Source organism: Symsagittifera roscoffensis, chromosome 1 (genome assembly GCF_963678635.1).
Source record: "Symsagittifera roscoffensis chromosome 1, txSymRosc1.1, whole genome shotgun sequence".
In the NCBI taxonomy this organism is placed as follows: Eukaryota; Metazoa; Xenacoelomorpha; order Acoela; family Convolutidae; genus Symsagittifera; species Symsagittifera roscoffensis.
In genome coordinates, this window is record NC_087062.1 from 76,526,537 (window position 1) to 76,538,748 (window position 12,212).

Below are 12,212 nucleotides of genomic sequence, written 5' to 3' on the forward strand. Positions count from 1 at the left end.
GTAGTATAAGGATGAGCAGACGGAGCAGCCTGGCCGGCTTCAGACGCTCCGTAACCGAAAACCCGGAGACTTCTGAGCTTCTCCCGACCCAATGGGAGGGGGGGCTTGACGCCATTTGCATCTTGGTGGGGCCCAAGATGTCGGATCCACCACTGGAAGGCGGCGTCGTCTGGATCCAGTCACGAACAATCATCGTCCTCAATTTATTTTTGCACTCAAGGAATCCTGCTGGGAAGGCAGTTTTAGAACAGAGCCTTAAACTCCTCATTCAAGTGAAGTCTGAAGCGGCAAGAGCCTCCTGTCTCTACCAAGAATTTGACATCTTCAGCAATAGACAAGGTTTCTTGAGGCGCATTTGTCGCCCATGGAAAATAAATTTCAAAATAATTCTGAGAAAGGGCATTTAAACACACGGAAAAGGCCTTTCTGATATTTTAAGTACAAAACAGCTCAATACTAACATTAAATTCAAATTTACTAATCGAAATCTAAAAAAGCAACACATTCAGATGTCAAAGTGATTCGAATAAAAAAATGTTGATCAGAATCACCTTACTTTAACAATAAGTTTCAGTTTTCCATGCCTTAAAACTTCAGTTTCAATCTAGATGCAGCTCAACTTGAAATATAAATGCCTCTTGATTGGCTTTTTATTTATTGACCCTTTAAAACTTTAAATCATGATATTGGATCTACAGTGATAGCACAGACATGCAAAGCAAATGAATGGAAGAAGCGATGAAATGATAGTTGACTTTGTTCATCGACTATAAGTACATACAACTAACCGAATTATCAAAACGATAGACGGCCCCTAGAGAACATTTCAGTTGTTTTAGCACAATCTGCTTGATGCACTCTGAATTATGTTAAAACGTAAAAGTTTTCAGATACTTTTCAGTCATATTGTGTTTAGTTTTTAGGGACTCATCTCGGATACTAATTGTTTCAGGCTCAGAGTTTGTTTCCGTGGGCGAACCATTTGATGTGAGCTCCATCGAACTTCATCAGCGTCCATTGTCTGTTCAGCATCTCATATCTCTCTCGACTCAGAAAGAGAGGCTTACCTCGCCTAAAACACAATATGAGCGGTGGTGAAATGACTAAGGTCTCAGCTTCTGTCAAAATGTCGGTGCTTCGAGGACGCAACAATTCTCAGACCAAATAGCTAGCGTTCCCCGTAATCATTTTGCTCGTGGATACATTGTCTTGAAAATTCCCCCGCAACAAAAAAAATCAGAGATCTAGATAACCTACAGTCTCTTCTCAATTTTCGTTCTAAGAACGGAGTTAGTTCAAAATACAATTTTTCAACCAAGGCTCATGGGTTTGCATAACTACGTCAATCTTTCGAAAAAAAATCCGTAAAAAAACTATCAGCTGCAAAATAGCTACGGCTTTTCTTAGCTAATTATACCGACGATGGGTTTATTTCGGTTAAAATTCAACTTGAGTCAAATTTCGGATGTTCTTCTCCATAGACCAACTAACTTACTGAAGTCAAGAAAAACTGTGAGAAGGCAATTCGATTGCCTTGTCACAATGTACAAAAGACTTCTAACCTGAGCTCTTTGTCTTCCTCTCCGTGCGAATCCAGGTGCAGGCAACCCCAAATAGCTGCCAGGTGGTTGAAAAGAATTAACACCTGTGACGTCGTCAACATCAGCACCAGCCCCACTCCGTTCCCACAAGACAGAGCGTGTGAAGAGGCCTCGTTCGAGTGCACCGACTCCTCCGTGAAATTGCGCGCAGTCGAGATTCGAACCCGCTTCTTGCAGCACCGCTCTTGCACACAAATCAACTCTGAGCATATGAGACAGACAGATAGGTTGACCGGCGTCAGGCTACAGTTTCTACACTTTCTGTTGCGGTACATCCGGTATAGTGAATCGTAGTCATCCGGGAGATTTATCAATTTGGGAGGCAAAAATGGTTTCAAAGAAGGCCACCTGATCAGCTCCTGCAATTTAACTTGAATAAATGGCCCGACGAGTTCAAATGACATTTAAGTTCAACAAACATAAAAATAATAGGCAGTTGGAAAAGTGTCAATGTACTCAAATTCAGCGGAAAAAAATGGAAAACAACGGGTCCTTTTAATGAAACTCAATTTTCGTTAGTAGGAAAAAAATACATCAAGTTAAAGTTCATTTTTCATGAAACTAACTAAATAACAGGGATCAATTGAGCAATATGTTGATCAATAGCTCGATAGGTTTCATGTTTATAAGATATGAAATCATGAAAGAGATTCTCCAACGAATTTTGAACGCCAAATTTTACAATCTCAAAGCTAATAAATTACATTCAGAGTGAAAAAAAAAAGAATCAATAAAACTGAGGCGCATAAGGTGATTTTTTTTCTGATCTAAACGGGAAAAAAGCTATTGCGTACAATATTAAGGTGCTGAGGAGAACAGTTTTTGGTATTCAGATACAAGGCAAGAGCATCAACCCTGATAACTCGTTTTCGTCAATGAGAGGCAACCGACGCCCAAACAAAAATTTGCATTTTTTTTCAAATTTCAACTTTTTTATCAAACTTTTTCTCGATACTCATAAAATGAACTTCAGTCGGTCAATTGATTGCGTGCTATCAACGCATCAACCATCTACTTGTGTTTTTTGACGGCTTTTTGTAGCGTCTAAGTTTTTGCTTGGGGGAGATAGCTCAATTGGTCATTACGCGTGGAGAGATTACTCAATTGATGCAATAACAGAAGCTAATTACGGAATACTAATTACAGAAAGCTATTATTTTTATTCCTGGATTTTTTTGAGGAATGATTTAAAATCTTCCAACCTCAAAGACAATCACACTTTTTCTCGCCATTTTGAATTACGTAATTGGAGAGCGTTAATTCTCTTCTTTTTATCATATCAATTTGAATTGAACTTAAAAAGAAACCAGAAGTCATACCATACCGCGAAAAATCAAACAATGAAATAGGTAACCAACCACTACACTTTGTTCAGTAACTCTTAACTTTAATTTAGTCGTATTAAAACTTTAATTTAGTCGTACACAAAATCCAAGCACAGGTTCAGTTTTTAACCAGAACAGCTTACTAGCATTAGAAAAGTTTTTTCTTACAAGAAAGCAGTTTGATCCATCAGGTTTCAAGGCCATTTCATGCAATAACGCTGATAACCCCTAGATTGTGAAACGACGAGAACAACAGAAGCTTTGCTTACCTTGCATTTTTCCAGCAATGAAGAAGGCTGTACATGTTTCGAGTGGTTGTGCTTCAAGCCATGGAACATGTCTCTGATGACAGAGTGAGCGTCTTTGAAAGGCAGGTCCAACAGATTGGATTTATTTAGGTTGAAATATGCTAGATGCGATGAGGTACTTGATTGCTGCTAAGACCCAGTATAATTTATTAGCAATTTCTAATTCAGTACTAGTGCTAATTGTTCCGACTTTCGATACGAAAGTAACGGAATATTTGTGCTCGGGGTGGGTTTTTTTTTCTTCAGACAAATTTCAACTTTTTAACTAGCCATTTTTGATGGAAATTATTTACATCATTCGAAAGCTATTGTTGTCCTGAGTTTAAATTTGAAAAGATATTTCACCTGTGATCATTTTTCGTAAAGTTATGAGGGTTTAAAGATTGCCATTTTGGCCACTTCGACCAATTTGGGACAATTAACGCGCGATATAATTCGATTAAGCGGAGATTTAATCCGTCTCAGAAATCGTTCCAAATTGGTTAAAAGAAGCTTATTTGCCATAATTGATTTGTTACAAGAAGCGAAATCGTTTGTTTTGTACTTTATATGGCGTGTGGAGGGATGATTTTCAGAGAAAAATTTTCAAATTTTAGAAAAAAAGTTTTTTCGTTTTATTTTATTTCTTTTAATTTTTTTGTTGTTTATGTTATCACTGCTCCATAAACGTTAAAAGGCAGTCGGAACTTTCAGGGCTTCGCCCTGATACGAGCAGTCTTGTTTAAATTATCCGGACAAAACTGGAAACTTGAAACGCACTTCTCCCAATTGGGTTGAAATTAATATTTCATGATTTTAAATGTCCTTACTAGACTTATTATCGATTGAAACGTCAGTTTGTTAATATACACTTTGCTAGTCGCATACTAGTAATTTAACAAATGAAATTGAATTCAACTTGAAAAGAAATCAGAAGTGAAGCCGCAAAAATAACTTAGTCGAAAATTTCATGGACTTTTCCGGAAAACAAAAAACGCACTCGACCTAAATCAGTAACAAATCAATTTATTCATAAACTCGAATGGATGTACAGCTCGTCGAGACGAAAATCATTCTCACCGGTTTCGTTTCCCAGAAGAATAAATTATTGCCTCTTTTGAGTTCTGCGTCCATTGAACATTTTTTGGATAAATTTGCCTAGAAACATCGGTTGCGACACTTAATATTCATGGAGCCGTTCAAAACCACAACTGCCCTTGATCAAAGATATCATAAAAAGAAGCATCCAAATTCTCATATAAAATAACCACAGAGATCCCTATCATGACGCAACCATTTTTCCAATTCGTAATTTTCTTTTAAACCATACTGGGCTCATTGCTGTTCGATTGGGACTCATGACAGGTATGTTGAGCAACCTGCTCTTGAACAGGACAGAGAGAAGAATAAAGTGTTCGGTCTGGTCCTGAAGAAACGATTCCAAACTCTGCTCCGACCAGATCACTGCTGAGAGCTAAAACACCTCACTACTGAGTCCAAATAACAAGAGCAGCCGGTGGCCACACAAGGACCGCGGAAAGCTTCGAGCACAAAGAGCAATTTGAACTTCTATTTGAGTGGCTTCAGAGGAATAAGATTAGCCCAAAAGTAGATAGTAACAGCACAAAAGAACACTTTTATTAACGAATTAGGTTGGAAACAAGTGGACACCGTGGTATGACGCTCCACTTGAGCACAAACAATTTAATACAGAAAACATAGCCAATCGAAGAGCAAGTTGAATAATGAACGCAAGTTGAATAAAAAACTCTGACTTCGTTGAAAAAATCTCAACACTGACTGGTTGAAAAAATCTCAATAATAGATGCCCTTTAAGCTCTTTGAATTTCTAGACCGATTTATGATTAACGTTTTCTTTTGATTACATTAACCCAACTTGAGAAAAATGGATCAACCTAAAATCTTAAATTCCACTTTCGAAACTAGAAATCGTTCACGTTTTTTCGCAACATTTCCACGTTTGTATTTGGAGAGTGCAATTTACGTCACTTTCAGCAGATGAATTTCAATTGAACTCATTTTAAGCATTTTGAGCATTTTAAGTCTTCTTCCTGAAAAACGAAAAAAATCACCAAGACCTATATACTACGTTCATTACTCTTAAGAAAGAGCATAAGCTATGGTTTTCAACTCAAATTTAAATCCGGTCAAATTATGTTACCTCAACTCAATACGTGCCAAAAATTTACCTGTTTATTATAAAGAAAAAAATCAATTTTTCATCTTTCTTACAGCGCAGTGAGACAAAGAATTTGATCCACCAAGAAAAGCCAATTGATCATTTCCCGGTATCGAACCAACTGAGAACGTCTGTGAGAATGCTTCCAACACAGCTCCGATGCTGTTCAAAACAGTTTTTACGTTAGTTGGATTTGATGGCTTGGCTGACTTAGCAGAATTGTGTATCCATGCATTTCTCTCATCGTCCGAAAGTTGACAGGCCCAGTTGACTAATTGTTTTACCAGCTCCTCATTCAACATTTTCGCCACGAGATCGTCAATGATTTTAGCTGAAAAGGTCAGATATTTTAGCGAGGAGATACATAGACTACTCTCTGAATCTATTAGAGGTATATCACCAGCATCATTTTCTAGTATCGGCATCTAGAAAAGAGTAATGAACGCAAGTAAACATAAAGAACACACTGACTTTGTTGAAAAAATCTGTTCTAAGAAAAAAACAGATGCCCTTTAAGCTCTTTGAATTTCTGGAACAATTTTTTTTTGGCGCTTCTTTGATAACATTAACCCAACTAGAGAAAACTGGATCAACAGGTAAATTTTTAATTTGCTGGAAATCTAAAAATTAAATTCCACCATCGACACTAGAAATCATTCACGTTTTTTTTCGCCATTTCCATGTTCGTAATTTGAGAATGCTATTTACATCACTTTCAGCAGATGAATTTCAATTAAACTCAAAAAGTGCATTTTACCTAAGTGCGTCAATACTCTTGAAAAATTCTGATGTATTGGATTCGAACCCCAAACCTCGCTATTAAAAATCTCACGTTCCGGCATCTGGGCCATGGGCACTTGATAAGCACAAATACTAGCCACCAATTCACCAGGTACAAAGATATAATACTAATGCAACAAAATTAAACCAGATGTGATGCTAATGCAGCTTAAGTAAACCTGATATAATGCTATTGCTGCAAATGAGCCGCGAAATAACTGAGCATTTTTATTTGCGACTTGTGTGGGAAAAAAGTGTTCTACGTAAAAACGATATTGAATCCTGCAATCAGCATAAAACCAACATAGTCAACAAAAAATCAATAAACAAACAAGGAAATCAAAAGAAAACTTTTTGAAAACTTTTTAATTTTCGAATTCCGAAAAGAAAACTACATCGCGTTATAGCTCTTTGAAATTCCAGAATAGTAAGTTCTAGAACAATGTATGGATGTCCCTTTTTTGATGAAACAAACCCAATTTGAGAAAAATGGATCAATAGGTATCACTTTCATATCGCTGGGAACTCTTAAATTGAATTCCATTTTTGAAACTAGAAGTCAATCCCGTTTTTCGTGACCTTAACTCTTTTGCTGTTCTATGGTGCAGTTTGCCATCCTTCTAACACAGAAAATGAACTGAACTTAGAAAAGAACGTCTACAAATGTAAGAATGTTTCTGGAAAAAAAACACGACATAAACAAGAGTCTTCACTACGTTCATCGAACCTTAAAAATCGAAATCCTTTGAACCCAAAATCCAATTTTCTTTCGCGCCAGTGGCGTTTTGGTTCTTTGAGATTGGTAAATTGTACTCTAAATATCATTGGAAATTGAACGCAGAGGCAAAGCTTCGCTTCGCAAACACTAGCGAGAACCCGACAAAAAGCAGCTATAAAGTGCAAAAAAGAAAAAGTAGAAATAAGTATCAAATTAGTAAGAATTCGACTACGTCTCGGATTCATTCTGCGACCTGGAGATCATAAGTTTCACGCACTAACCACTCAGCCACGGACGCTTAATAAATCACAAACACAAGCCACAAATAAAGCAGAGAGCAGATGCTATGAAATTTTCAATGCTTAAAATAGTGATTACAGTAAGTGCCACCAAATAAGTGAACACTTTTAATGAGCACTTTTATTTGCGAATTAGATTAGAAAAAAAATCCAAACTAATGTATTTCGATCGCAAGCTCGCGAAGGTAATTAAACTTGAAAAACAAATAGTGGTCATTTGATTCGTTCTGCTAAAAAGCGATTTTCTTTGGCTTTGCAGTGGTCTTCTAAATTAGCTTTTTGGATATCTAGTCAAAACGACCCAGTGAATTATTTAGGGAAAAATTAATATTGATAGTAACCAAACGTATAAACTTTTTCCTAAAAAAAACCTGCGCATTGAATGATTATCTTCAATTCGTTTAGCGACACTTAATCGCAGTTTAATTTAGCACTCGGCATCACTATCGGAAGTAACCACATAGAGGCTGGGCTTCACTTCGCATAAACAAGCAATAAAGTGGCAAAAAAAATAGCTCTAAACGGAAAAAAAATCGAATCAGGGGAAAAAAGGTTAAGCTTTTTACTTGTCCAGATAGATAACAAACCCCGAAACTGGAGAATCCAAATTTCTTGTCGGCGCATCTGCGCCACGGTCACGTGGAATTACAGTAACTTTAGTCATCAATAAAGCAGCCATAAATGGGGGCGTTCAACAGTGCCGAAGTACAACAAGGCCGAAACTGAAAATAGTTCCGAAAATTGATGATATTTGGAAGAGGGCATTTAACAGAGTTTTGAGTTCTATTAGCAAATTGTTGCCAAATTTCTTGAATACTGCTTTGTATGAAGCGAAAACGAGACGAAAGTTTGACAATTTGCGAAGTTAATTGTTTGTTCAATTTAAATAGCCATTTTCGACTTTTCAACTTCCCACGATATGAATTTTTTTGACAGTGATTTGGGATCAGTAAAAACAGTGTTCAAAATAATTTTCGACTGTTGAACAACATTTTCTTTTTCAGCACTGTTGTACTTCGGCACTGTTGTACTGCCCCCTACAAACTCTATTTAATTGTGAGCAAATGAGCACTTTTGTAAGCAAATGAGCTGGATTGGAAAAGTGAACTTAGTAATATGACACCACGCTAGCTAGCTGGCTTGTGTAAACTGTTAACCACACAGTACCTGTATCAGAAAAGAAATCTGTTTTAATGAAGTTGGCGGCCAGCCTCAGAAACGAATCTGGAAAGAGGCGATCCCAATCTGATAAGCTGAAACACAGTCACGTGCATAATGATGTTGAAAATACTTGGAGGTAAAAAAAACAACAGGGTACATACCTATTTTGTCCCTCTCCCAGTGACAAATAATATCTGCGTATATTCAAGGCCAGGTTATCTAAAACATCAACTGCATTCTTTCGATGGACTGAAAACTGTATTTTTTGATACAGAAAATTTGACAACCCACGTGAAAATACAAATCTCGTCAAAAACAATCTTTTATTGCTTACTTGTAAGCTGGATTCCCATATTTCTCAATTCGATACTTACAAAAACTAGAAAATGTTTCTGTGTTGGTCGAGTTACTTCTATCCTTGAGAATATTATCGGTTGACACCAGTTCGAACAGCAGAGGGTAGTACAACATCAGTGCCAAAGGGTACAATGGGTCGTCACTACACGTAAACAACACTGTGTTCAAAATTGAGAGCGAATACATTTTAGCACATGCCGTGGCTACTTTTACACATTACCAAGCGTTTGTCGTACTTACAGTAGGATTTTCGTACGGTTCATAGGTGAACTATTACGATGATTTATTTCAAAAATATTCTTTCCTTTCCTTACTCCAACAGTACTTACTCATACACAATAAATACAACTCACGCGCGAAAATAAACATTTGAGATACAAAAAGCTTTAAATTCTTAAATGCTCAACTTCAAACGCGTTTGAGACTGACATTTTTGGATGAAACCCAATCTGATAAAACTGCAGCAAAATGGTTTTCGTTCAAATGTGGCGTAATAATGTTTAAACATGCCTGAACATGGCCCTCCTCGCACATCCATCCAGGGGGGCCTCCGGGAGCACTTTGTTGACCTCTGCTGTGACATACTGTTCACAGTACTCCTTCAACACTTTGTCGAAATGGGTTCCCTTCAGGCAGAGTTAACCAGTTAAACTCAATTCGATCGAAATATTAAATCAGCTGCAAGTCGTATCAGGTCAAATGATATCAAATGAAAAAACTTTGGCGCTAAAAAAACCTCAAAAAATTATTTTACTGGAGTAAAACTAAGTTTTCATGGTTTAAAGAAAACTTATTGCCCTATAATACCCGCTTTATTCGTTTGAACTTAGAAAATCAATGTCGAAACTTTCCACTGTCGTTCAATACGAGACATAAAAGACTTTATACGACACACCAATCGACCAATTCGGATAACTATTCATAGCCCCTGATTTTGCTTGAAAAAAAACATAGCCAACAGACAGTTGGAAAATAGTCAGTGAACGCAAGCCAACCGTTGGAAAAGAGTCAAGTAAACAAAAAAATACTTTCGAACTTCACTGAAAAAAAGCACTATGAATTTCTTGAACAACTTATGACTGGCTTTTTTTTGATAAAATTAACCCAATTTGAGAAAACTGGATCAATAGGTAAAATTTTTATTTGGCTGGGGAAATCTGAAAATTAAATTCTACTTTCGAAACTAGAGGTCGATCACGTTTTTCGTGACCTTTAAATTTTTGCAGTTCGATAGTGGAGTTTGCCTTCCTTATAACAAAAGAAATGAACAACTCAAAAAGAAATCAAAAGTGACACCGCGAAAAAGTAAACCGCTAACCTATATATTAGTCTGAATTACGTTCACCTACTCTTAAAAAGTTGAAAAAAAACTAAGAAAAAGGCCCGAAGACAAAGTTTCTCCCCAAGTTATTTACTCTGGCGTGGTGGATGTTTTGATCGTGACGGGAGGTGAGAATAGGCACTGTGAAATTGCATCTCTTGCGGCACACTGGACAGCTGAAGATACGGGAGGAGAATCTGTTAGAGCTGACATCATCATCATCGTGTATCTAAATGTCGAATAAGCTTTGATATTTAATCAAGTATTGTATTATAATGTAATAACAATATTTATGTTTATATTAATCAATCATATATATTTTTAGTTCACAAACAGTTGATTTTTTTCGGCTTTCTGCTTTTCAGTTGAGCTTCAGTCTTCTCAATTTTCACTAAGACTGGCAGGCAGCGAACACGTATTTTGAAAAATGAAGAGCCCTTGTTGGTCGCGTAATCAAGTGTCAGTGGCGTTTAGGTCATTGACCGTTCCATACAAAGCAACTCCATTCTTTACGTTTACAAAAAGCAATTCGGTAGTTTGCTAAAGCCTCGAAAAAATTCACACGATAAGTACTATTTGCGATCCCAAAGTAAAATGCTGAATGAAAATATGTGGAACACATACATGCAATGTGGCCTTGTATTTGCTAATGCAGGTGTTATGTGCTACATGGTCACACATTGAGACGCTGAGTACCCCGGCTGGACTGACACACGCGTCCAGAAGTCCGGTCGATACCTGAAACACAGCCATCGTTTGTATATATCCAGGTTTGATTCATTTATCTGTTTCCTGTTAATAATAGCAAACCTAATTATTAGGTGTATTTACTTTGGTACATGAAAAATATGAGTTACCAATTGACCAGGAAACAGTTTGAGGTAGTCTGCTAGTCGCTGCTTGTACAAATCTGCCACTGTGTTGGGTGCGAGACTGATCTCCTCTTCCTCGTCCCCATCCTCATTGATAGTTTTGTGTTCAATGTCCATATCCTCACGTGGACTTGCACCACCCGCTGTCTGTTTCGATGATGCTTCCTGCTCAGTGTCTGTCCTACTACTGCCCGTTCTTCGTTTGGACAGAACTAACAAATAAGCTCAATTTTACTCATTTACTATTTTAAGTGCTGTGTTTGGCCAATGAAGCATCACTTCTCAATTTTCCTACTGAAGTGGTCTCAACTGGCATTAAATGTGATCTTTTACAATTTGAACTGAGGCGAAGCTGCAGTTCTCCGAAATTTTAAGACAAGACAAAACTTACACTTTAAATGAAACCATAGGCCTCAGACAGTTGGAAAAAATTCAATTAGTTGAAGAAAACGAAAAAAAAAACTGATAAAGTTATATTTTTGAACAATTTTAAAATCTCGGAAAACCACGTTAAAATTCAAAAAAAAACTGTTTCACGTTTAGCTTCAATTTTCACGTTAATTTTAAAACTGAAAATCAAGCTCCATTTTCCAAACTTTTGCGCGTGTGTCTTTAAAAGTGTAATTTGCCTTCCATTAATTAAATGAATTAGAATTTGAAATTTAAAAATAAACCAAAAGCGCAATACACAACAAGCAAACAATTTGTAAGAAAAATTAGAAAAAAAGTATCCAAAAATATCCCATCATCGAAGAACACCAAACAGGCCAGTTAGCTGCCGATCACGCGGCGTCTTCATGATCAAACAATTTTGTTTTCTGACTACCAAACAAATTGAATCAAATATTAGTTATCACAAATGTTTGGATAAAATTTAAGCTTGAAAAAGGACAGAAACGGTCAAAACAATCAATTAAACTCCATTCTGCTTCACATACGGCCAGTTTGGTTGGTGTGGAGTACACCTTGAGCTTAAGCTCGCTCTCCTCGGATTCGTCAAGCCAACTGGATGTCCTTGGGGATGATCGTGACTCATTTCGTGATTAATCGTGATTGAGTTTAATTGATTGTTTTGACCGTTTCTGTCCATTTTCAAACTTAAATTTTATCGCAGCAGATTGACAAATCGACAAAATATTAGTTTTTTAAGTCTTCAGCAGATGATTTTGAATGGAATATTTGACGGAATGGAGTATTTGAAAGGAGTATTAGCCAAGTTTTAAGTCCTTTGTAATTGAATCGTCTAAATAAGTCCTTTGCCGAAACTAGATTTAAATTATCTGCAAAGAGA

General features: G+C 36.8%; 1 protein-coding gene across 3 annotated transcripts in view; it reads right to left on the reverse strand.

Moving 5' to 3' along the window:
• Nucleotides 1–486: 486 nt before the first annotated feature.
• LOC134849173 (E3 ubiquitin-protein ligase UBR3-like) overlaps nucleotides 487–12,212 on the reverse strand; it is a 38,932-nt gene continuing 27,206 nt past the window's right edge. For 2 of the 3 annotated variants that reach the window (XM_063866490.1, XM_063866488.1), the window contains exons 21-32: nucleotides 10,907–11,133; nucleotides 10,674–10,787; nucleotides 10,144–10,278; nucleotides 9,239–9,354; nucleotides 8,746–8,870; nucleotides 8,533–8,590; nucleotides 8,378–8,463; nucleotides 5,467–5,744; nucleotides 4,544–4,687; nucleotides 3,196–3,363; nucleotides 1,563–1,960; nucleotides 487–1,072 (exon numbers count right to left, since the gene is read on the reverse strand). In XM_063866490.1, the coding sequence (XP_063722560.1) occupies nucleotides 955–1,072; nucleotides 1,563–1,960; nucleotides 3,196–3,363; nucleotides 4,544–4,687; nucleotides 5,467–5,744; nucleotides 8,378–8,463; nucleotides 8,533–8,590; nucleotides 8,746–8,870; nucleotides 9,239–9,354; nucleotides 10,144–10,278; nucleotides 10,674–10,787; nucleotides 10,907–11,133 (1,967 nt within the window). In that variant the 3' untranslated portion in view covers nucleotides 487–954. The remainder of the gene's footprint in view (nucleotides 1,073–1,562; nucleotides 1,961–3,195; nucleotides 3,364–4,543; nucleotides 4,688–5,466; nucleotides 5,745–8,377; nucleotides 8,464–8,532; nucleotides 8,591–8,745; nucleotides 8,871–9,238; nucleotides 9,355–10,143; nucleotides 10,279–10,673; nucleotides 10,788–10,906; nucleotides 11,134–12,212) is intronic. The other variant, XM_063866489.1, reaches the window with a different exon arrangement.